We start from the raw sequence: 27,565 nt of genomic DNA, 5'->3' as shown, positions 1-27,565 counted from the left end.
CACAATAACATACTATGAGGTGTTTTGCCCGCAATTGTGGCAGAAGGCCTGTGAGACATCATAAATTCAAGATGGCTACTGCTTCATGCACTAACTACGAAATTCCATCATAACTCCTATAATAGTGGTTTTGAATTTTTTTTTATAGATACATGTTTTGTTAAAAATTGAAAAAGGAACACAATTGATTCTTACAGTTTGTTTCATATCTCGCACTGTTATGGAGATATATCTAGTGAAACTATTTCGTGCCCTTTCTGCAAGGATTCTATGCATACGTGTATTTTACACTTTGCTTGACATTCTGGCATATAAATGGGAAAAGTTACTGCCTGTGATATTTTGTTGATGCCTACTATTGTGGCGTATTGCCTGTGTGACATCATACATCCAAGATGGCTGCCTCTGCAGACATTAACAAACAAAATTGACCCTATCTCCTTTAGGAGTAATTTTTACCATTTGTAAGTTTGTTGGGTTTTTACACGAAGGGAAGACATGTGTAAGAAGGATGCTTTCATTTGGAGGCATGCAATCATGTATTGCAATGTGTCAGAAACCATATATGATATCCGAAATCCAAGATGACCGCCTTGGAGGTTCTGCACATGAAAGACTCTACATAACCTGATTTAGAGTTTGTTTATCAGATTTTTCCAGAGGCATTTCCTGTTAATAAATAACAAGTGAAAAATATTAGTTATTATAATTATTATTATCATTACTATTATTATTAATGTTACAGGAAAGGAGTAATGAATTGCCTGTGAATTCTGCATTGTCTTTTGAAATTTAAGTAGCTCACCTGTCATCAAGATAGAGAGTGGTTGTAATCATTTGGGAAATAGTATCATGTCATCAATATAGTCACTCTGATCTGAGTCTCTGTCCTGTAAGCTATTGTTTTCACACTTTTCTTCATCTGCACTACAAAGACACAGTTCAGTACGTCACAGGAACTGATCCCGGCATATGTATGAACCTTTCCTCTTTCTGCAACCACATGTCAACTGTAATCTTCTCTGAAATTCCAGGTAGTGAGAATATGGCAAGAATGATCTTTCTGTTATCCTCATTTTCTTCTATCTCTATTCAACAGCCTATTGGGCTGGGTAGATTTGGATGTTTCTTTTCTGCTTTTATTTCACTCCAATGCTTGGAAATAACTCCTCCTGGTGAAATGTGTGAGAGTCACTTTGGCGGAAGAGTTTACACTCTCTATTAATGGTATCTCAGTTTGTGTTTGTACTTGCAAAGAAGGCAAGAAAGTGGTTGTTGAATGCATTTGATGGCGTAGATGATGATGTACTTGAATCTCTTGCAAATCTTGGTTCTCCTGGATTCAATGTGACAAGATGACAGAATGAAAGAATGAATTGGTTTATTTTACTTCTCGTTTCTGCTACTTTTGGCTAATTTCAAAGATGAAAACGAATTATAAGATGAAATAGATGAAAGGACAATCACAAGCACATATGGGCAGCATACAACTCAAGTCCCATGGGTCCAGATGCCAGAGCATTGATTGATTGATTGATTGAGTTGGTGTTTTATTTAAGTCCACTTTATGCACAGTAAGGCTAATTGGGACTGGACCTACAATTTAAAGTGGGATCTGAATTGTTATATGTGCCTCCACCAGGTAATGAACTTGCGACCCCTTGATTACAAGGCGATGACGATACCATTGTGGCATCGGGGACTAGACGTCAGAGCAATGTTAGTCTGCAAAATGCAGTCCAGGGTATAATTCGTAGAAGTGAGGTTGATATTTGGGTATCTCTTACACCCCGAATATCATGACAGGAGTTTTAAGATGTCAGGATTTTGCATGACACCAAAATCGAATAGTTCAGCAAATTACAATGGTATCTGTTTGCGAAAAGGGATGTTCAAGGCTCACATCTTGCTCCAACCAAAGTTCCCATCACACTTTTTATCAGAAGGAGTTATTTCCACATATTGGTGTCAAATGAAAGCAGAAAAGCATTAAAAGCTATGCATCTCCATAGGCTGTTGATGGGAAAAGAGGAAATGAGGATGACAAGAAGATCATTCCTGTCATATTGACACTGCCTAGGGCTACAGAGAATGTTGAATGAGGAAGTGAGAGGAGACTTCACTTATCCTTTACCATAATATGGTAGTGTCCAAAAAGTAAAAAAAATTGAAGGGGGAGACCTGCACGATCACCATAAATAATCATCAAGCAGTGTAACTCACGTTATGCACATAAGCGACAGTACTGCTAGTGTCAAATAGCCATGTGATTGAAAGGTAAACAAAACACAATATATGAGAACAAGAGTGCCTCATTCTGTATTGAACATTGTGATCGGAGGACAATCTCTTGGTAAAGTTTTCAATGTACGGTAAGAACATGGCAGAAAGACGTCAGTGAAGAATCATCGGACGTCTGGAAGCAGGTCAAACACAGACTGAAGTCACGTTAGCGTTGACTGTGTTACAGTCATTTCCAGGATTTGGCGAAGATTCCAAGACACAATAGATGTTCATGGTAGGCCAGAACAAGGTTGTCATCGAGTAGCAACGCCACAACAAGACCAATATCTAGCTTGAACTGCATGACGAAACCAGACGATTTCTGCAAGACAGCTGTCCTTAAAGCTTGTAGCTACCCCAGGGGTTAGAGTTTCTCTCACCGAACTGTGTACCAGAGACTCAAGACAGCTGGTCTCTGTGTGTATTCCACTTGATCCAGTGCACAGAAGGGTCCGCTTACAGTGGAGTCAGCATCATCGAAATTGAACCCTGAACAAACGGAGGAACGTGTTCTTTCACAGATCAATTCAGATTCAATTTGCAAAATGATTCCTGTTGCACATTCATCTGGAGAGAACCTCGATCACTATTTTATTAAAAAAATATTGTGGAAAGGGATCAGTTTGGTCGAGATGGAATACTGGTATGGGAAGACATCATGCTAAATGGACGTACAGAGCTGCACTTCTCTGCTGGAGGTACTCTTACTGTGCAAAGGCACAGAAACGAAGTACTCCAATAACATGTGAGACTTTTCAGAGGCGCAGTCAGCTCAGACTTAAACTTCAAGGATAAAAAGATGATAATACATGTGCGCATCGAACCAAATTGGTGGATGACTTTCTTGAAGGTGAATAAATCCACCGCATGGACTGGCCTCCAAGGCCCCCAGACATAAATCCTGTAGTGTCGTAAGGAGACGAGTTAGCTCGCGATCCTCCAACAAAAATATTTCCAAATGTCCGCACTCTTCTTCATGAAACCAGCTGCCTGTAGAACTCTTGAACCACCTTGTAAATAGCATGCTATGTCGTTGCAAGGTTGTGCAGCTGTTAGGGGCAACTTCATCCCATACAAACCTCCTTTTTTCGTCAAGGAAATATCTTCTATTTTCTTATGTTTTTAATGTGTCTTTGCACTAAAAAACAATTGTTAATTGCATGCATTCTACTCTATTGTACAACATATAACATTTTGATTAATTTTCACTATGTTCTTTGCAGTTCTGTCACTTTATTAATAAAACATTTTCTCATATCTTTGCTATGCTTAACTTTTGAACACTACTGTAGTTTTAAAAATTATAATAATATTTTTCACTTGTTATTTATTAACAGAATAGAATTCTAATAGAATTATGAAAAGTACCACTTTTAAACATAAAGATATCCATAAATATACCTGGTCTTCTCCAGATGGTAAAACTCATAATCAGATAGATCATATTCTCATTGATAAGAGAAGGCATACTAGTATATTTGACGTTCGTACACATAGAGGTGCTGACTGTGCCAGTGACCATTATTTAGTAATTGCTAAATTAAGAGAAAGACTCTCAGTGATAAATCATAAGCAACAAAATCTAAAAGTTATAAAATTTGATACAGGAAAGTTTGCTGATGAAAGAATTAAGAAAGATTACCAAATTAAACTGTCAAATAGATTTGATGTTTTGCAGGATTTAAATGATGACGAAAATATAAATGAAACAGACGTAAATAAGAATTGGGAGCACATACGTAATGCAATAGAATCAGCAGCTAAAGAAAGTATAGGATACCATAAACCAAGAAAAAGTAAGCCATGGTTTGATAATGAATGTCATAATCTAATAGAAATAAGAAATCAGGCTAGACTTAGGTGGTTAAATAACTCGGATGATACAAATCTAAACAATTATAATAGAATAAAGCGAGAAGTTAACCGCACGTTTAGAAGTAAAAAAAGAGATTACTTGAAAAGCAAAATTAACGAAATTGAAACAAACAGCAAAAATAAAAATATCAGAGATTTATATAAAGGTGTAAATGAATTTCGAAAGTGGTGGCAACCTAAAGTAAACTTGATAAAAGATAAAGACGGTGATTTTCTAGCTGACCCAAGCGATATTCTAAATAGATGGAAGAACTACTTTAATGACCTTTTAAATGTCCATGTAGGAGATAAATCAAAAGTAAATGAAGTCCACACAGCAGAACCTTTAGTTCCAGAACCTAACTTGACTGAAGTTAAAGATGCTATTAAAAGGCTAAAGAATAACAAAGCACCTGGCATTGATTTAATACCAGCTGAGTTAATTAAATATGGTGGAAATTCATTAATATGTCAAATTCATAAATTAATTTGTTTAATATGGAATAAAGAAGAAATCCCTCAACAGTGGAAAGAATCCATAATTGTTCCTGTGTTTAAAAAAGGTGATAAAATGAACTGCAGTAATTACCGTGGAATTTCTCTACTCTCAACAACATACAAAATATTGTCTAACATTATTTTAACAAGACTAACCCCATATGCTAATGAAATTATAGGTGATTATCAATGTGGATTTAAACGTAACAGATCAACTACAGATCAAATTTTTCACATCAGACAGACACTTGAAAAAAGTGGGAATATAATCAAAATGTCCATCAGCTATTCATTGATTTCAAGAAAGCATATGATTCGGTCAAAAGAGATAAATTATATAATATATTAGTAGAGTTTGGAATACCTAAGAAGCTTGTTAGTATGATAAAAATATGCACCAGTGAAACAGAAAGTAAAATTCGTGTGGGTAATAATATGTCTGACAAATTTACAATTCATGATGGGTTAAAACAAGGAGATGCATTATCTCCATTGCTCTTTAATTTTGCCTTAGAATATGCTGTTCGGAAGGTAAAAGAAACTAAAGAAGGACTAAAATTAAATGGTGTGACTCAGTTGTTAGCATATGCAGATGATGTAGACTTACTGGGGGATGATGTGAATACAATTAAGAATAATGCTAAAATATTTTTCAAAACTGCTAAAGAGATAGGTTTGGAAGTTAACAAAGAGAAAACTAAATATATGCTTACAGGCCAAAACCAAGTGTTAGGTAATAATCAAAATCTAATTATTGATAACATCTCGTTTGAACCAGTTTCCAAATTCAAATACATAGGAGTAATATTAACAAATGAAAATTATATTAAAGAGGAAATAAAAAGTAGGCTTAATTCAGGAAATGCATGTTACTTCTCTCTTCATAAACTCTTGACTTCTCGTTTAATATCTAAGAAACTAAAAGTTAAAATATACAAAACAGTAATTTTGCCTGTAGTATTATATGGGTGTGAAACTTGGTCCCTTACATTGAAAGAGGAACATAAATTGAGAGTATTTGAAAATAAGATCCTTAGGAAAATCTTTGGACCTAAAAGGGATGAGGAGACAGGTGAGTGGAGAAGGTTACATAATTTAGAACTACATAATTTGTACTCATGTCCAGATATTATTAGAATAATTAAATCAAGAAGACTTAGGTGGGCAGGCCATGTGGCACGAATGGGAGAGTAAAGAGGAGTTCACAGGATTCTTGTTGGGAGACCTGATGGTAAGAGACCTGTAGGAAGGCCAAGACGAAGATGGAGGGACAACGTTGAGATGGATCTAAAGGAAATTGGTAGGGATGGAAAAGAGTATATAGATCTTGCTCAAGATAGGGACAGATGGAAGGCCTGTGTTGCTGCAGCCATGAACCTTCGGGTTTAAGAAGGCTAGAGAGTTAGTTAGTTAGTTATTTATTAACAGAAAATGCCTCTGGAAAAATCTGATAAACAAACTCTAAATCAGGTTATGGAGTGTGTTTCATGTGCAGAACCTCTAAGGTGGCCATCTTGGATTTTGGACGTCATGTATGGTTTCTGACACATTGAAATACATGATTGCATGCCTCTAAGTGAAAGCATCCTCCTTACACATGTATTCCCTTCATGTAAAAACCCAACAAACTTACAAATGGTAAAAATTACTCCTAAAGGAGTTAAGGAGATAGGGTCAATTTTTTTGTTAATGTCTGCAGAGGCAGCCATCTTGGATGTATGATGTCACACAGGCAATACGCCATAATAGTAGGCATCAACAAAATATCACAGGCAGTAACTTCCCCCCTTTACTTGCCAGAATGTCAAGCAAAGTGTAAAATACATGTATGCATAGAATCCTTGCAGAAAAGGGCACAATATAGTTTTACTAGATATATCTCCATAACAGTGCGAGATATGAAACAAAACTGTAAGAATCAATTGCTCAATTTTGAACAAAACATGTATTTATAAAAAAATTTCCAAAACCACTATTATAGGAGTTATGATGGAATTTCGTAGTTAATGCATACAGCGGTAGTCATCTTGGATTTATGATGTCACACAGGCCTTCTGCCACAATTGCGGACAGAACACCTTGTAGTATGTTATTGTGTACCACACTAGCAACATATTACCAATAGTCAAAATTACCCTTCATTCAAAAACCCACAGACTATAGAAATATTGACATATGCCCCTGGACTATATAGTCATACTGTTATTGTTATTGAGGATGCAAAGGCAAATTTTATGTGTTCTTAAATTTCTACACAAAACAATTTCATCTAAAGCAAATTCCACTGAGCTCACCCGGTTACAAATATTAATTATGCAGATGAATGAATGATTATCACATCGCAGACAACTGATTATCAATCTTAGAATATATAGATTAGAATAGAAAAGCCTTTTTATTTACTGCAAAGTGAGGTTCAGATTAGGCTGCTCTACGACCTAACTCTGGAAATTAATAGTTACAGTACATGTATTTATAACACTAAAATCAATTTTATAACAAGTGAATTAACATGAATAAAAGAATAATGAAATTTTAGGAGAGAATACAATGAACATACACACATGTACATGCACATTTTGCACTAGATTAAAATTACTATACACAATTTGAAATACAGAGTATTTGTTGTGTCAGGTAAGTATTCACAAATTACAGGGTTTTACTTGGCTCATCTTGCTGCTTAGCTGAATGAGCTGATGCTCAGTTGTTGTTTTTGCAATAAAAATAATAGAACATGTTCTTTGAAGTTCTTGGTGTGATGTAGCATATAAAATGTCATCAGGAAGAGCATTCCAAAGCTTTGCAGAGCAGAGAGAGAAGGAGCATTTGAAACTGACAGCAGAATGGTGCAGATTGTCAATTTTTGCTGACCTCTCGTATTGTACGAATGTATTGAGTTTCTAAATGTCAGTTTCTCATGGAGATAGCTAGGTGTTTGTAATTTTAATATCTTATATACTAAACAGCATTGATGCAGAAGATGCCACCTAGACATGTTAAAAATTTTGTATGCATTGAGCAATGGTAAAATATGCTAATTTTTCCTGATCAAAAGAACATAACAAATGCAGGAATTATGTTTTTTTTTTTTTTGTATTCTGTTCAATGTTTTATGTTGTAAATCTGTGCCGCACAATACATCACGATAATCAAAAACAAATATATATTAATGTTTCATTGAGATATAATTTCATTTCTCTAGTAAAAATGTAGCTTCTTCTACAGCATGATCTCATTATTGTTAGTGCTTTTATGCACTGGGCTGTAGTATGTACTGACCAGGAGAGATTTGGATCAAAAGTGATTGTTTTCAGGTTATTCCACACATTCTTTGAATTTATCTTATTGTATTTTACAATAAAAGAAAATTTCTATTTTAGAGTTGATTTTCCAAAATTTTACAGTTTCGATCTAATTGATATTTGCAGCACCATGACTGAAATGTTTATATCAAAATTTCTTTAAAACATGATACTTAACATACTTGGCTTTATCCCTTGCTTTTACACAATGTAGTAGCATACTCATCAAGCAATGTTCTGAAATCCAGATTGGGCTCCGGATTTTGAAAGAAGTCACAATATTGGGGTTGTCAACAATTATTAAATCTAGCAATGTTTCAGATGAGTTGATTATTCTAGTAGATTTAGCGATTTCACCCATTCTTGAAAGATAAAGGTATGACTGTTTTTCCTTCCCTCCCCACCCCTACCCTCCTCCCTGTAGCAAATCAAAACATGTAGTCTTGGGGACATTTCCTGACCAAAAATGCAAACAATATATAAAGGCAAGCACTTATCTGACTTACTTCTTTCATAATTATTCTAGTTTATATATTTATTTATTTTTATTTATTTATTCTTTGTCACAGATTAAGTATCACATAAAACATTGCTGTCCCAGTCTATGTCTGGGATATGTCTGTCTATGTATATTTATTTTTATTAATATAATGTAGTTCAAGGTAGGACAATTAACAGCCTGTGCACTGAATTTTGAATCCTCATTCCCATTCTAGAGTTCCTGATGCTGTACCTCTCGTGATATTGTTTATTTTGTCATCCAAAATGATCACAATATTTCCATCCTGTGTTTATACATAATTGGAATTGAACTTTTGGATGGCTTGATGTAGCACTTGTAGTCCTTCCTGATTTCAATGCCAGAGTTCTTCAATTTGCTTTCTTTTTCTGACCACTGCCGACTGTGATCAATAACTTGTGAACTAGTTGTTCCTCGGAATTTTTGTCCCAACACGGTGCAAGTAACAAATACTTTTTTCCTTTAATTTTAGGCCCAATTGTTCTAAAAAAAGTGAAAGTGCAATATTTTCCATGTACTCGTCTTTTTTTCTCAGGGATCCTAAAGTTTCAGACACTGTTACATCACTAGTTTTGTTCCAGCTCATAAATGTTTTCATACAGCTTCTGTATCATCATCATCCTTGCTACGGATCTCCTTGTGTAGGTTTTGGACCATGTCACTGTTGAATTTAAGCAATTCTTCAAGTCTTTGCACTACGATTTTTGTTGCATATTCAATTATTGAGTCAACAAATACTTTCAACAAATTCAGGTTTTTGCAATGCTCGCTTTACCTCGTCACATATCTGTTGCATAAAGCTGTTCTTACCTGCATTGCCAGCAAGGATTTGACTACCTTAGTGCTGCTGCTGCTGCCTCTGCATTTTCCAGGAGCCCACAATGGCAGTGTTGGAGTTTTTGCTTCAATAATATGCCACAGGAACCACAAAGCTGACACTACACTGAGATTTTTTTAGTCTGAGCTGCTGCAGTCACACTTGACACTATAGGTAATGCACCAAATAGAACTCTGTAGCTGCTGAATAGAGCGGGATTTAATTTGTTCTAGCGTTCAGCACCCAACATTATCATTGGTAAATTTTACATCACTACATAATCTGTATTGGTTCCACATTCTTATTAGTTCATCCTTAGTTTAAAAATACAAAAAGCATTTAAAAACTTACATAAAAATGTCTGATAACATTGGTAAAAACTGATTTTCAAAGATATTGGAAAAACTGCAAACAAGCATGGTAGCATGTGATCCATATCACTGCAAATATGTCCATTTTCATACATGATTCATTTCTCAACATTCCTATTTTCATGGATTTGATTTTTGTTATTCAGCATTGTTTTTCTGCCACTCTTGGCTAATTATGATATAGAAGATGAGAGATACACATAATATGATGAAGCTGATGAAGGGACACTAGCAAACAAAACACCCTGGAATTATAACCTGGCACAATTTTCATGGAAATTATCAAATAGTCTTCATATGGTGCAGATGGTACATTCACCATCAAGATACAATTTTTCTATTGTGAACTGGATTGGTACTTTAAAGGAAAAATATCAGCAAATTCTCTTTAAGTAATTATGTCACCTTCATTGGAAAGCATGGAGTAATAGATTCAAAATTTCACTTTTGAAAGTTCTCCATTTGAGCCCCAAACTTGTGTGTGTTTTTGTTTATTTGACTTTGTTTTTAAGTTCACTTTATACACAGAAAGGTTAATTTGGACTTGACTTACAGTTTAAAGTGAGAGTTTATTACTATGTATCTCCACTGGGTATTGAATCCAGGGGATGACATTATCAGTATGCAATAAGTAATGCGCAACACCATGCTCATTGCTATTGACTAAAGTGATAGAAAAGCAATATTAACCCATTCCCTGCGGTGGAGCTATATATACACTCTCCATAATTGGGGCTTTTTTGCACAGCATCTATATATAGACGGTATTCGTTTTCGTATTGCAGGAAGTCATTTTTAGAGACAACACTTTTATTGTGCTATTATTAGTCTATGTGGGCTATTGACAATCGAAAAATCCATTGTTGATGATTCTCAGTTCCTGAAATATATTTTTTTGCAAAACAGAATTAGAGCCATGGTGGTCTAATTGGTTGGGTGTCAGACTGTCATGTGGGAGACTCCCTGGGGTGGGTGTTCTGAGGTTGGAATTTTACCGCCCTAGTCCCTGCATAAAATGGCTCTGGGGGTCACCCAGCCTCAAATCAATATGTATCTGGGGCAACCCTGGAAGGTAAAGGCAACTGGAGCATGGTGCTGATCACATCACCTACAAAATGGCCAAGATCGAGAATATGTAGTGGGGGTGTGAGACCCTACCCTCACATACCCTAAATGTGCCTTCATGGCACATTTGCTGTATGCAGGGGGAACCTTACCTTTGACCTTACCTAATGTGGAATGTTTATTTGCGGCAGAGTCTCTTAGATTGTTTTCCTTAGCTTCATTTTGTGGCAAGTCCTTTTTAGTTAGTTCTTGCATTATTTACCATGACATGAATTTGCGGTTGCATCTATATACAGACAGATGATTTTTTTGTCGTACTTCCCTTCAACCTTGCTGCAGGGAAGGGGTTAAATAAACAAATAAAAATTACTATTATGTAACATGCAATGACTCTTTGGCTTAAAGAAAGAATACTGACCTGAAGCACACCTCCCAGATGTTCCACTGCGAAGACAAGGGCAAAGCAGAAGAGTCCATATGTTACTGCAAGGACTCGTGACACTAATGCAGCCCTCGAGTCTGTCAACTTCTTTCCACATGAGCCTTTAACAAAATCCTCCAGTGTGATGGCAGACAATGAGTTTAGGCCTGTAGATACAGTGCTTTAGAAGAAAAGATTAATTTCACACAAACAAATTAGGGGTGATTTTATGTGTAACCTTTTTGTTTAATTTTGCATAAACTACAGATATTGCAACATTTTAGAGATGATATCAACAAATATGATGAGCTGTATTGACTGATCTAATATTATTATAACTTGTAACTCATGTCAAGAATTCTTGTTATAGTTCTTAAGATTTTAAAAATTATGTACTTTTTTAAATTAATTCCCAGGTAGATATTTATTTTAATTGTTTTTAAAGACCATGTTCATTAGCCACTTTATCATCAACAACGAATAAGAAGGTTATTATTATTAAGGTTACGTGCATCATAATATCTTATTTCAGAATCATAAGTACAATACTATTACAACATCTAATCAAAAATATATATTTTTGGCATGGAGAAATATTCCGTACATGATAATTTATGTAAGGAAAAGAAAAGGCTCATTAAACATTAAAGCTGATCATAGTTGATATGATCCATATTTTTGTGATGTCACAACTTTAAAATATGTCACTAATATATTTCTTTTGTGAAAGAAAGCGTAATTTTCATGTTATTATATGTAATATTCACCTTGTTTGTAATGTATATCTTTTGTTTAATATTTATTGTATTTCATGCTGTATTATGAGTAGTTCAATGTATCTTTATATTTGCGAAAGTGCACTGTGTCAATTTGTATTTCTAAACATGTGTAGATATCAGTTTTGTTGGTAGCATCATTTTGTAGATAGTAAGTGTTTCAGCTTTACTTGAATCTGTGTTCTTGTAATAGTATAAAAGCGAGGATATCGCATAAGAAATAACACACATTCACCACAGCTCCTCGAAGATTTTTAACTTAAAAATAACACCTTGGTATTGTGCATACATCTTGGTATGGTACTTCGGGTCACAAACTAAGCCTATGTGACCACAGGTATGCCGATGGCCATGCATTGATGCTATGCACAATACTGCAATCATTCTACCTTAAGAAATAAAGCTAACCTAAGGATTAATTTGGAATAAAAGGCTAAAGAGCAAACATTGGCTCAGTTATTATTGCATATCACTTGTTGTGGTACTTCGGGGCACAAGCTAAACCTATGAAACCATAGGCATGCCGATAGCCACGCATTGAGTTTATGCGTTTTGGTTGAGTCAAGTCATCATCAAAGCAAAATCCTCCCCTTTGTACTAAGCCTGTTTGCATTATTATCGCAATAAATAAAGAATAAATCCATTCATTTTGTCTACTGCAATAATGTGGTATTATTCCTCTGTGCTGTGAAGCATTGTCTTTGCCTAACACTATCCCTGTACCTGAGAGGAGTCTGTGTACTTCGCTGAGTGTCATCGTTCGCCGCTGAGTTATTAATAATAAGAATAATACAACAACATAGTACCAAATCTAATAATAACTCATTTAATAAAACTTCAACGTATCATAGTCTTGCACACAATAAACCCAGAAACTGGAACAAAACACAAAACAAAACAAATAAAAGATTGCAAATGGATATTGACACTTTGAGGATAACTCATCCCCATCATCGTGAAAAAAAGGAATGAAAAATCTCAACATTCAGAAAACTAGGCGTGATTTTACTTTTGAGTTATCAATTGTAAAATTATAACTTTCAGATATCAAATCACTTTGTTATTACAATCTCATGTATTGCCTTTAGCTAAATTTTGATCAATAATCTTTAGCAATGCAGCAAGATGAAAAAATTATGAAAAAAAAATCCTCTAATGGGAATGAAGCCTACACACAGAATGTACAACTGCCTTTAACTTCTCAGGCAATCAGTCAAGATTGAAATGGTTGATTCTTATTGCTCTTTTGTGTATGCAATGTCCAGACATTGAACTTATTTTATTAATAATTACATTTACACTGGGAGGGTATTCACAATATCAGTGCCACTGACAGAGTTCTGAAGTCTGAATTAAATTATGTAGGTTTCAATCAAAACTCTGATGAGTCGAGTCCACTTTGTGCACAGAAAGTTTTAATGGGAAATGAATCTACAGTTTAAAGTGAGTGTGCCTCCACCAGGTATTGAACCTGGGATCCCTTGATTACAAGGTGATGATGTTACCACTATGACATTGGGAAGGTCCATGATATTTCGTTGCAAGTGGAGAACTGGTGTTTGTTGAGGAAAGTAGACATTCCCTCTGATAAAAGTTACCTAAGGTGTGGCAGATGAGGATGTATATCAGATTGGAGGAATAGCATATTCTCTTGGGGTAGATAGGGAGGAGATAATTAAGGGTGTATGTCATTTTCATGAGCTGTAATTTGTGTGCTGCACTGCAATTGGATTTTCTTAGTCTCTGATAAGTCTAATTTTGCTTTTAAGTACAATTTATATTCATTAGGACTGGACCTACAACTACAGTTTAATTTGGACCTCCCTTGGTGATTAAACCTAGAGCATCTTGAATTTCTGGTGTTTCCCTTTCTTGGAAATTTTATAAATATGTAGGAAATAGAAAGTCATCAATAAAAATCAAATTTTATAATAACAGAGAAATAAAGTTCATTATTTACCTCAGTGCTGCACTGAATACTCCGGATACAAAGAGTCCTGGCAAACCAGGAATGTTGCCCAAAGTATCCATCACAAACAGAGGAAAGAGTTGGTCTGCTGCTTGCACCATCTACAAAAATAAGTATTTTTTTTTTTATTTATCTACAGAAGGAACGGTTTTACTTACACACTGTTAGAATACAGACGTAAAACTTTCTGATAATGGTAACCAATGTTCTAACGATTCAATATTTTTTTTTCTTCTAAAAATCATGAAGTATTGGCTTTTACCACAGCATGTGACTTCGTCAGGATGTTTGACAAGACTTAGGTTTATCAAGGAGTCCCAGGTTTGATCCTGGTAGAGGAACATGGAGGTTCAGAAATCACTTTAAACTGTAACTCCAGTCAAGATTAGCCTACCTGTGCATAAGTGGGCTAAAAGAAAAACGTAACCAATATTAGGTTCAAATATTGCTAAAAGCCAGCCAGACACAGAAGGATGTGCATTGTGAAAAGGCAACTGTTACCTTGATTTTAACTTCTGAATAATTTTGCAACTTTTTTTTATGTTTTAACTTAAATATTGTCAACCCAACTGGAAAAGCCACATGCTGTGTTGAAATCACGAGGAAGTGAGAGTACCTGCCAAAACAGTAAACATTAGCTTTTTGAAAATGTTGGCATGTGGTGTGTTATGTTTTATTTAATATCTGAATATTTCTTTCATTTTCATAATTAAAAACAAACTGTGTATTTTGTCATTTACCTTAATGGTATACGAGGTCTGACAATTAATTTTGCAAACTTAATATGCAAATATGCTACATGCCTTATTGCTGAATAGTGTTGTGGCCACCTTCAAAGTACTTCCCTTGGAAATCTATATACCGATGCCAGCACCTGCTTCACCCTTCAAAGTAATTTCAGAACTCTGTTTCTGGAATGGCCTTCAGAGCTGCCATCATATTAGCCTCAATGTCATCAAAATGTCTTTCTTTCAAAACTTGCTTGATCTTCGGTTAAAAAAAGATTTTTAGTTTAGTTCTTCATCTGAGGAAGACCCTGATACAGGGTTGAAATGTTACCTGTTAAGTGTTTTTATCTTAATAAACTGCCTTGGTCAGCAACTTAGTGTTTTTAAAAAAAGAAGTCATTGGGGGCAAAGTCGGTGAGTACGGCAGATGGTCTACCAAAGTTATTTGTTTCCTGGTCAAAATTTCCCATACAGACAGTGCCATGTGCACAGGTGCATTGTCGTGATACACGAGTCATGAGTTGGTGAAAGTTCTGGTTATTTGCATCTTACCTTTCACGCAACCTTTGCAACACTCCCAAATAGTGCACTTGGTTAACTGTTTGTCCTGGTGGCACAAATTCATAGTGGACAATCCCTTGGATATCAAAAAAGGTTATTAACAAGGTTTTTATTTTTTTATTTTGATCGATGGAATATTTTCAATCATGGAGAATCAGGTGACTTCCATTGGGCACTTTGTTGCTTTGTTTCAGGGTCATACATGAAGACCCAGGTTTCATCACCTGTGATTATTCTGCCCAAAATATTGTCTTGCCTCTCCAACCGGTCTGTGTCCAGTTCAACCCTCCTTTGTTCATCAGTGAGCTCCTTTGGCACACACCTTTTGCATGCCAAGGTCTTCAGTTAAAAATTCTGCACAGTTCAATGTTCACTTAGTCTGCTGTGGATCTCATGGTCCGTCACCGATTTGCATGCACAATTTGATGAATTTTGGCAATGTTTTCGTCTGTTCAGCTCATTACTGGCTGACCACCCTCTTCATCAGTCACTTGTTCCCTCCAAAACTATTTAATCCATTTCTACACTGCTGTTTTCTTCATGGCATTCTAGCCGTACACCTGAACTAACATTTCCCATATTTCACTTCCACTCTTGCCCAGTTTCAGCAGATGTTTGTTCGTTGCTCTAATTCCAGCTCAGCCATTTTCATGACGGCGCACACACACACAAAAGCATAAACAACAATGCATGCCACTCAGCACAAATCTGCCACACGTCAACGCGAACACTGTAGTGAGACACTGAAATAGCAAGATTACAAAATCTTACAGAGCTGCTTGTATAGTGCTGCCTTCAGCGCTAAATGGTGCTGAGTTCGTGAACTTAATTGTGAGACCTCATATACCTGTGTGGTATATACAGATAAGAACAACATCCAGTTATGTGAGGATCAGGGCTGACTCTAGGTAGGTGCAGGAGCTTAGACAAATACTGATAATATTCAGAGCTCTATAATCAAAAATGCTCAGATGAATTCAACAAATCTTGGTTTCACAGTCTTAAAAAGATATCCCTGTCTTAACCAATACTAGTACTTCATGGCAATAATTAAATTTTTTAAAAAAAAGTCATAATATTTAAAAATGGGGAAAAAATGCTTTCCAACAGAGTAGCCTTAAAATTATTTGGGCAGTGAATGGTACATTTCTTTTGCAGATTGGCCTTCTTGATAGCATATTAGCTACCCAACTAACCAGAACTGTTGGGCCAACTCCAGTTTTTATGTGAGAAAGGTTGGGCTTGCATTGGTTCACAAGTTGAAGCTGATATTATGTTCTTGCCAATGTTTGCCCATCAATGGAAAAGTGAATCAAAATCAGTTCTAGAAACTAGTTTCTCCTGTTCAGACCACATTCAAGAATATGCTGTATATTCTAGTGTAGAATAAATTACATGTGACAGTATTTCTTTCGAAACAATTCAGTCACAGTACATGCTGAAAATATAATATTTTGTTAATGAAAGGAGCAGCTATTCATAACTTGGAGACACTCACCAGTCATTTGTCAGCTGCTATGGATGAGATATTCCTCTGTTGGAAATTGCACCATGAACAATTATAGGGTTTTGAACTTATTCAATATGGAGATGATTTCTGTTTTTATAGGAGTACTCCAGAAGCAACACAGGGGCTAATAGCTAGGACAAGACTAACACACAAACTACAAGAATGGTTTTATTAAGTAGGATTAAGGTTCAACGTTAGCAAATCTGAAGTCATGATTTTTAACTCTCGTAGCCAAAATGTATTTTTAAACCATATTAACCATATTTTTCATATCCCAGTGGTATCTACATGCAAATATCTAGTAATCTATTCTGGTTGTAAAAAAATTGAACCCAACATATAAATTATTTAATAAAGGATAATCCATCTTAAATATCCTTCGTGGCTTGGCAAACACCAAAGGAATTGAAACCCACAATCATGTTACAATTTTACAGAAATTGCTTTTGCTCCTTGCTTTATTATGTGTCATTCAGTTATGATGGAGCAACTCCAAAACTGTTACAAAAAATGATGTACTACAACTCAAGCATTACGAGTCTCCTCAGGATCAATGAATTCCAGCCCAAACATTAGTGTTTATACGGAAAATAGAAAGTCGGCTCTATCTCATTCATCAAAAAAAAAAAAAAAAAAAAAAAAAGCAAATTCCTTTTTCAAACCTGGGAGAATCATCATCAACCTTTCAACTTGCTATTTGAAACACAAAAACAGTGTGCACTTGCAAACGTTATAGTCCCTCTCAGCCCGAAATTTCATTTCCTCCACTGTTGTTGTATAGACCCTGATGCTTACCAACAGTCTTTGCACATATCATTCACCTCCAGTATACAAATTATATTTTCCTCTCTATGCCCAGGCCGATGTCCATTTTTTAGATCATGGTCATCATGATCAGTATAGAGAAATATGGCCATACTCAATTTTTATTTATACTGGTGGCTCCAAAAAAGAATCAGGATGTAGGTTGAGCATAATATCCCTGAAGTGAAACACCATGCACTATACCCTGTACCAGCTATCTGTGGACCAGGCGAACAAGAACAAGTCTCTGTGAAAGTAGTGGCGGGAGACTGCTCTACCAATGAACAGTGAGAGGAATGGGATTGTGTAATGGACGAGTGGAGTTACCAGCTTTCCCTGCTTTTGAAAATGATAAAACCGTATGCACGTGGCAAATGGACCGTATTTTTGTCTCCAGTTCCACATGCTTGGTTTATGAATTTCTTAGGGAAATATTAGGGATTTGCCGCTATGTATGCTTAGCCCTGCTCCACAGTTAGCTGGGACAGGGTATCATTAGACTACCACCAGACACTTCCATATTTACAACAGAATGCTTTGTGATCTACTGTGCCTTAATTTATGCCATGCAACACAACCACAACTGCAACTCATCCTGACAGATTAGATGCATTAAGTGTCTTACAGGCCCTGATATTATCCTACACCAACTATCCTGCCAACCATGGCAATCTATCATCATTATCTTGATCTTAAAATTCACTCAACAAGCACAATCCAAAAATATAACTGTCCATTTTACATATGTCAAGGCACATCACATTAACCAAAATAATGTGCTTAACGATGTGTATGCTAAGTGAGCAAGGGATTTACCTCAAATATTTTTTACCAGACCTCCTTATACAGACCTACAGCCTAGAGTAAAAAATGAAATCAAGGATTATTGAACAGTTTGGTGCAAGGAACAATTAATGATAGTAGGTCATACATAATGATGACTAGTGGAAATTAATACAAGACACAAATGGTTTCATAAATTTCCCCTTCCACGGCCAATTACAGTCATTATTAATAGATTATGAACTGAACACACACACAAAAGCACACTTAGTGAAAATAGGTATTACACTACCCCAAAACTGTACATGTGGTAATGAACTACAACACCAATGCCCAACATTTATTCTTGTAATGTGCACAGTTCTCACAACAATGACATACACTGTATAAAAGATTGATGCTTAAAAATTCCATTTCCTATATCACTCCCTTCCCATTTATCTGCTTTGTCCCCGCCACTCATTTTGTTCTTATATGGATATGCCTGCAAATGTCAATTCATAATATAAAGAGAGCATACAGTGTAAAAGTGCAATAATCATGCTTTATTTACAAAATTATGTTATGTCATTGATGAATTCATTGACATTATACAGCGAGTGAAAAGAAATTTGCTACAAGAAACAGGAATGTTGGCCAAAGTTAACAGAACTTTTATTGACAGGGTCAAAATAATGGAATGGAATATTGGAAATCCTTTATGGCAATTACCCATTGGTCCTACATTAGAACCATGGCCAAAATACTGTTGCTGAACAGTATGTTCTTACATATGGCCATCCACTTTTAGTGCAGTTGTCCCAACATTCGGCCAAAAACTTTTGGTTATTTGGGTAAGGCTGTCACTTTGTAATGGACCCCAATATGCACACTACACACACACACACACACACACACACACACACACACACACACACACACACACAAGGGATATGCAATTATTTATACCAGTAGCGCATTCTATCAATTCTAGCTACTGAGTGTTCTAAGATACTCATACAGACTAAAAACAATCTTCTCAAAGCAACAAACTGTTCACCATGCAAAATGGCTAAAACAAAATTGATTGAATGCAAATTAATATAGATTTAATAATCTGCAGGGGAAAAGTTGATTACCAATTGTCTCAAAGTGAGCACTGTTTAAAGCATTTGATTATATTATGTTCCAGACAAATTTTGTCCTCAAGTACCGACATACACAGAACAAATCACTAGCTATATAGATTAAGTTATCCATGCATTCATGAGGTTTATAAATATATCTGAGATCATTAGCCCTATAAACTCTTAATAAAAATAAATTATATCTAGTGTAACCCTCCCGTTTTTTTTTCAAGTACAGGACCTTGGTTGAGTGTCAGAGTTGTCCCTCCCTAAGGCTGGCTCTAGTGAGAATTATTTTTGCATATTCTTAAACATCAACAACAAAAACAACATAATAATAATAATAATAATTTCATTATTTAGTGGGTGAGGTTCAGCAGTAGGCTTCTCTACCACCTAACCCTTGTCATGAGCTACATCTACCTAGATGTATCGACAAATTTGTAACAGAAAACTCTGTTTCATTGAGATGATGATATGTAATTAGAATATAGGAGACTTGAATGCACTATGTATCTCTTCCAAAAAATAGCCCACATTGATGCACCTAAGTTTGAGTTATTTCCATACCTTTGTTGATAATGGATCACAATCATGATACTTTGAGTACACAATCAAACCAGCATATGCACAAATGGAAAGGATGGCTACCAGACCAAAGTTGTTAATCCAAAGAGCTCTGAAAAAATATACCAGAAAAACAAGATATTAGGACAATTTAAGAACGTGTTCAACTAATTCAAGAATTCTGCTTGAAAATCATTACATTGAATGGTCTTGAAAAAATAGTGCCTGAAAGTGAGGGTGTAAAATATGCAGTGTTTTTTGTTTATAATATACAATATTGCACTTGTTTCGAAAATATGTTCTCGGGTTACCAGCCAGGTTAAATTGGAGTTGGCTTCCAATGTTTCAAGGGCATACATACATTCAGGGAATGAAGATGATAGCAATGTATGCCCTCAAAACGTTGGAAGCCAACTCCAATTTAACCTGGCTGGTAACCCGAGAACATCTGTTAGAATCACGTCGCCAGGAAAGCTATAATTCCAATATTGCACTTGTTTATAATGGTATGCCATACTTATACTTTATCCCTAACCAATTAAAAAGAAAGACATGTGTGCAAATGCATGATCAGGTATTTTTATGCTTACCTTTCCATAATTTTCATATAAAAAATGTTAAATCAATGTGTTATTAATGAAACCATAGATTACTGTAATCCCTAAGGTGAAAAAAATATCAAATCAAATACTAGAAGTTCATTCAATTTCTTACCATTTGAATCGCAATGGAAGACTACTATTCATATATACACAACCCAGAAAACATCCTAGATCACATTTTAAGTAATTCTCAATGTTGGGATCTGTTTATAACATGTAATAGAGATAGAGGGGAGGAAGAAATAAAAAGAAGAGAAAGAAAGAGGAGGAGTAGGAGAGGAGGAGAGAAATACTTACGTTCTTGCCTGTTGCACTTTGGGAACAGTCAAATATCTCTGAACCTGAGCCTGATTGACTCCATAGTTGGCCATCCAGAAGAAGAAACCTCCAAACACTAAAGTCCACACAGTGTGTCGAGTTGTTGGATTTGGATCAAAGCTATTAAATAAAGATCAACTTGATATACTTTCCTTTAAATTCATGAATATTGATACATCATACAAGTTGCTTCAAAGTATCTTTACAAATCAGCATGTTGCTAATACAGTATATTTACATTTTTTTTAAAAAAAATTGTGAACAGGTTTCCATTGACTACGTACATTTGTATAGTCTCCTTTTCTTTATTTTCTTTATATGAATCAATATGAAGAAAATATAAAGATTACCTTAAGTTGCATTATAGGTCATCCTTTAGAACAATTACGTTTTAACTTTTATTTATCTTTCTTAAATTTTGACTTATGTATTGAATGGATATTATTATATGCCTCTTTTATGTAGCTAACCTTACTCTGTAAAATAGTTTTATGCATGTATGTTAAATACACAGTGTTGTATAAAGGTATAAATCTGTTCAGAACACTTAAAATAAATACATTTCAATTTCAATTCAATTATTGAATAAATATGCATGTTTTTAGCCTGGTAAAGTATCATAACACAAAAGGAGCTCCAGTGTGAAATAGAAATGATCCAAGGAATGCAACAGGAGCATACTATAGACATTTTAGGTCTTTTCAGTTCTTACGACAGGTGCTCTAGAAGCTGGCAAGGGAAGTGGAGAGTGGGGAATTTCCAGCAGACCAACCAGACAACAGTGATACAATTTGGTGGAAATTAGTACTATGTGAACCTTGTTCTACAGGCTGCTGCATTTCTTATCGTGCTGGATTAGTCACAAAAAGGGATGATAGATATACACAAAAATTACTCCCCTCCAGACTATTAGCAAGTTGATCTAGAACATTCTAGCAGGTGGCTTTCCCTTGTCAACTGTACTTTCACCTGAAAGGTGGTAGATAAAGGAGGTGACAAAATGCTTCTGTTTTGCAGATATGTGGATGATTGTTTTGGCATATGGAGGGAACGAAGAGGCAGCTCGACATATTTGCCAAAGAAATACAAGATGAAGAAAGAGGGATATTGTTGGAACTCAAAATAGAAGAAGAAGACAAGATAAGCTACCTATATATATATATATATATATTGATGAAACGGAAGAGAGGACAAGAAATTGAAACTGCTTGGCATCAGAAGAAGTGTGCAGCAGGGGTATTCTGCCACAAAAGAAGTGATGTAAGTGAGGTGACAAAAATAAATTTTATAAAGAATATGGAGGACAGAATCAAGAAAATATACACGAAAGAATGTGAAAAAGAAGACAAAATAAATAGCCTATGGAAACAGTTGGAAAAGAATGGCTACGAGAAGGATGATAGATTGGACATAAACAGAAGAAGGAAGAAAAGTGGCAGGGGAGAATTGGAAGAGAGAGAAAAAGAGGAAGAGAAAGAAAAAGAGAGAAGGTTTGGAATAAGGAGTATGGGGAAGACCACAGAAAAGATATGCAAAGTGCTTAGGAAAGCGGGAATTAAAACTTGCAGGAAAGGAGGGAGAAGAATCTTAAGAATAGCGAAGAATGCAAACAAGAAAAAGGAAAACAGAGAAGAGGAAGAGGAAGGGATTATCTACGAAGTGAAATGTAAAGAATGTCAGAGTGTGTACATAGGAGAAACGAAAAAGAGGCTGAAAGACAGGTTGAAATAACATAGGGATGATGTATGACTTAAGATAGAGAGAGAAATGAGATATTTAAACACACGAGAGAAACAGGACATGACAGAGTGGGATGAGGCTAAGCAGATAGAAAGGGGGAAGAGAATACTAGTGAGAATATGGAAAGAGGCCAAGGAAATAGAGAAGAAGGGTGAAGAAGGCACAATAAACTGGAATGGGGGACTGAAGATAAACATAGAATGGAAGAAGGTGTTAGAAAGAGTGGAAAGGACAAGAGAGAAAGAAAAGAGAAGAAGGAAGAAGAATGAAAAAAAAAAGAGCGTGAGATAAAGAGTCCAACCACATTCCAGATGATAGAAAATATTTAGCTTAATCGCCTTTCAGGTGAAAGTACAGTTGAGAAGGGAAAGCCACCTGCTAGAATGTTCCAGAACAACTTTCTAATAGTCTGGAGGGGAGTAATTTTAATGTATACGAGGGTCACTATTTATATTTTGAGCCTTGGCAACACTGATTGAAGTTAGGCGCGATTTGACGTTTGCACGGAATCGTCTGGCATTATTGACCATAACGTACTTCAAATGTTTTCTCAATAGCTTAATTTGTGTTGTTTATGTTACCTTGGAGATTGCGCGACAACAATAAAATGGAATTAACTCGTGAACATTTTCGTGCGATGATTTTTTACGATTTTCGACGTGGATTATCAAGACAAGAGTGCATCGATCAACTTACTTCCACATTTGGCGATGAAGCCCCATCCTTTGCCACTGTGAAACGCTGGTATAACGAATTTAATCGTGGCCGCCATTCGCTCACCGACGAGATTCGCGAAGGTCATCCAAAATCAGTTGTTGTTCAAGAAAACATTGATGCTGTGCAAAACCTAATACTGCAAGATCGTCATGTGACATACTGTGAGATTGAGGCAACCATAGGCATTAGTTCCACCAGCATATATAAAATATTACATGATCATTTAGCTGTGAGAAAGGTATGTTCTCGTTGGATCCCACACAATTTGACAAAAACTCAAAAAGACGCTCGCGTCAATTGGTGCAAACAAATGCTCAATAAATACAATCGTGGTGCTTCAAAAGACGTATATAAGATTGTAACATGGATATATGCATATGAGCCGGAACGTAAACAGCAGTTGACTGTATGGTTGTTTCAAGACGAACACAATCCAACAAAAGTTGTTCGTGCTCGAAGCACATCGAAACAAATTGTCGGCTGTTTTTTTCGGGAAAACTGGTCATGTGGCAACTGTGCCTTTAGAGGAACGTAGAACAGTCAACTCTATTTGGTACACAACTATTTGTTTGCCAGAGGTCTTCAGTCAAATACAGAAAACAAACAAACGCCGTCGGATCATTCTTCATCAAGACAATGCCAGCTGTCACACATCTCGTCTAACAACTGACTTTATGAACAGTCAAAAAATCGAATTGATGGGTCATCCGCTGTACAGTCCTGATTTGGCACCCAATGACTTCTTCTTGTTCCCGAATGTCAAGAATAAATTGCGTGGACAACGATTTTCGTCGGCGAAAGACGCCGTTGATGCATTCAAAAACCATATTATGGAGGTGTCTCAAGAAGATTGGAAAAACTGCTTTGACAAATGGTTCGAACGAATGCAAAAGTGTTTTGACCATAAAGGAGAATACTTCGAAAAACAATAAAGCAGTTTCCAATGCCAAATTCCTTTTTTTTCATTGTTAGGCTCAAAATATAAATAGTGACCCTCGTATATACCATCCTGTTTTGTACCTTGTTACATTTTTACTTGGTGCAGAGGCTGAAGAAGACCTTGCTAGAAGGTTGATACGTTACATTTAGTTTATGTTTTATAATAAAATAAATTTCTGCCTTGGTCAGCATATTGAGTTTTTCATATCATGGAAACAAGGCTTAATGGTGTTAAAAAATAATATAATGGAAAATCAAAGTTCAGTATCAATTAACTGTAAAACAACAGTTAATGAATTTTCCACATTGGTTTACTTCAAAATGCATTACACAAACAAAAATACATACAAAGCTATCATATTTTTTATATTTTTTTCCATATAGAAGGGAAACTTACTTAAAAAATTCTATTCTTCCACTTAGTAAATTTCTCTCCCACACCACACTTGCTCCTCCTTCATCGATGGTACCTTTGATCACAACAACCAACATGGAGAAGAACATCACAATCACTTGAAATGTGTCTGTCCATATCACAGCTTTCATTCCACCCTAAATAAGTATATGAATGTAAATTATTTATGCTTGATGAAAATTACTAACAAAAAAACACAAATTTATTTGTAAACTTAATGACACACATAAAACCAAAGTGAATGTTTTGTTAAGGTTGGTGGGGGAAATGTTAAGTGACTTTCTTTCAACTTGTCAGGAACTTAACACCAAAATATTATCAGAAAATAAGACTTTTGATTTTTGAGCTTAGGAATTTTGAGTTATTAAGTCCATTTTATACACAGAAAGGCTAATTGGGACTGGATCTACAGTTTAAAGTAGAATCCGAAGCACTCCTTCATTACAAGGTGACAACATGAAACTTTTTGTTTTTCAAATCATTCAGGAAAATGTCTCAAATTAAGAACATGGTTGTAGCCCAAAGTTTTAATTGGGTGGATCAGGACATTGATAAAACTTGAATAGGAGAAAAAATAAAAATATTATCATGATTATTATTATTCCAACAATAATAGCTCTTATAAGCAAATATTAAACGTAGTCATCATCATTGCAGTAGTATTTGTAGTAGCGTATTATTCTATCATGAACTGGGATCGAACCATAAGACTATTACGGATCCACAGATACAATTATACTCACTTAGCCAACTGCCCCTCGTTGCAGGATGCCAGATGTATCTAATTTTACATAAATCACTGAACACAATCAATATTCATTTTAACACATTCAAGACTGAGGTCGGCACTGGGTAAATTAGGATAATGGTCTTACCCCTGTCTCGACTCAGAACGTAAGATGTTCCTCCTCTGGCCATTCAAGCTTCGATCCCCCTTCTCACAAACTTTTATTATCCTTCCCCATGCAATGAGCTTTCATGTTTTCATTTACCATTGCTCGAGAGCACTCCCAACATATCCACTGACATTTTTTACTCAATCCATCAGGTGAGTGGATAACAACAGTTTTTCATTATTGTTATTATTAAATTTCATACAGTTAGTGTACTGAAATATATAGTATTCCATTTTGTTAATAACTTTTGCACACATCGTTCAAGAAAAAGGTTTTAAAGTTAGGTGAAATTTTAGGTATAAAGTTTATGTTGTGTGACCGCTCACATAAAACTCCAGTGTGGAACAATTTATTCTCTGGATGAAATGGTAGAATATGAAAGAAAAAAATAACCTTGTTCCTGTATTTTACACTCAACTTTTTTCTCTAATGCATGTTTGATTTGGTTATTCTGTTCAAATACAAACTAACTGAACTTTATTTATGTTATTAACAATGTTTTTGCTTTTCTTGTAACTTTAAAGGAATGATGCCAACTTCCAACGGGTTGAAGGACCTGTTCAACCCTCTTTCCCAACTCCCAAAGTTAAGAGTATTGGGAGCATGTATTGAATCTATTTTAGTATACCTAAATATTTAACACCTATTTATAGTTTAACTGGCTCTTACACATTGTGCTAATATAATTTTATGTAATATCCTATGTACTGAGTCCACACAAAGTTTATGCTCGCCCCATGGCAGTGTGGTTAGCACATCACACTACCATGCCAAGGGTCCCGGGTTCGAATCCCAGCCTGGACATGGATGTTTGTGAGCATCCATTAAGCAATTTCATCACATCATCACTCATCCCCATCTTCGTAAATTAGCCAAAAGTGGCACAAAAAGCGAAGTAAAATAAAGGAAATCAATCATACAAAGTTTAAGAAATTAATAAAAGGAGCAAGAAAAACTCAGCTTCTAAGATATTATTTACTTATTAACCAAAAAATTTCATTCAGATAGGAAAAACAACCTTGAAAGATAACATCTATCAAAAATGCTGTATCTTCAATTAAGATTTTAAGTATCTGAACAATTGTATTCATTCATGTAAGGTGGATATTTTTTATGTAAAAAGTTCAATTAAAAAACTCATTAACTTACCAATGTAGTATAAAATACACATACAAGGAACACAGCAGATACAACTATGTACACATTGACACCAGTCACTAAAATAAATTAAAAATGTATTATCATTCTGCAATATATTAGTATGCAATAAAAGCCAAATAAACCTACAATCTATTTTCTCATTGCATCAAAATCTTTGATTATGAAGTTGAACATTTCTTAAACTGTACAAATGCACCTTAATAGAAAATGGTCACAGAGCAAAATAACCCTTTGTCACTTCCTGTGAAATAAGTTTCAGAATCCCATTTATTTATAAAAATGAAAATGCTCTTTCACCAATAAATGATTTAGGATGATCAAATATATTAAGGCTAGGTAATAAAGGTTCTCCAATTGCAACTGAAAATTTCTTTTTTTTTCCTTTTTTATATAACTTCAGCAATTAAAGTAATTTAAAGTATGCACAATTATTTATCAATAGTTACTAGCAAAAAAAAAATGAATGATCAACTAAATTATTATCCCTGCTTCAGAATATTAAAGATCTACAAATTAGACCATACTTTATTTCAGTATATTAAATTATTATTATTATTATTATAATTGAAGGAATAATTTTCGTTTTGATTTCTGGACCTCCCTGATCGCATAGTGGTAACTTGGTCACCTTTTACTTAGTATTTGAATTAGCTTTTTAATGATAGTAACTAGAGATAACTTGGGTTCGATACCTGGTGGAGGCATACAATGGTTTGGATCCAACTTTATACTGGAGGTCCAGTCCAGATAATCCTTTCTGTGCATAAAGTGGACTTAGAAACAAACACAAATCAAATCATTATGATTTCCTTGCACCGACGTTAAAAAATGGAAAAATT

The 27,565-nt window shown here is 35.2% G+C and overlaps 1 protein-coding gene across 1 annotated transcript in view; it reads right to left on the bottom strand.

Moving 5' to 3' along the window:
* LOC145987118 (sodium-coupled monocarboxylate transporter 1-like) overlaps positions 1-27,565 on the bottom strand; it is a 163,637-nt gene that overhangs the window by 19,542 nt on the left and 116,530 nt on the right. The window contains exons 6-11 of the mRNA XM_083121603.1: positions 26,715-26,782; positions 24,652-24,806; positions 20,838-20,978; positions 19,942-20,050; positions 13,871-13,980; positions 11,132-11,315 (exon numbers count right to left, since the gene is read on the bottom strand). Of these exons, the coding sequence (XP_082977729.1) occupies positions 11,132-11,315; positions 13,871-13,980; positions 19,942-20,050; positions 20,838-20,978; positions 24,652-24,806; positions 26,715-26,782 (767 nt within the window). The remainder of the gene's footprint in view (positions 1-11,131; positions 11,316-13,870; positions 13,981-19,941; positions 20,051-20,837; positions 20,979-24,651; positions 24,807-26,714; positions 26,783-27,565) is intronic.

This window comes from Lepisma saccharinum, chromosome 4 (genome assembly GCF_977018435.1).
Source record: "Lepisma saccharinum chromosome 4, izLepSacc3.1, whole genome shotgun sequence".
NCBI classification, from domain to species: Eukaryota; Metazoa; Arthropoda; class Insecta; order Zygentoma; family Lepismatidae; genus Lepisma; species Lepisma saccharinum.
The sequence above is the reverse complement of the archived record's forward strand: the minus strand, read 5'-3'. Positions and strand labels throughout refer to the sequence as shown.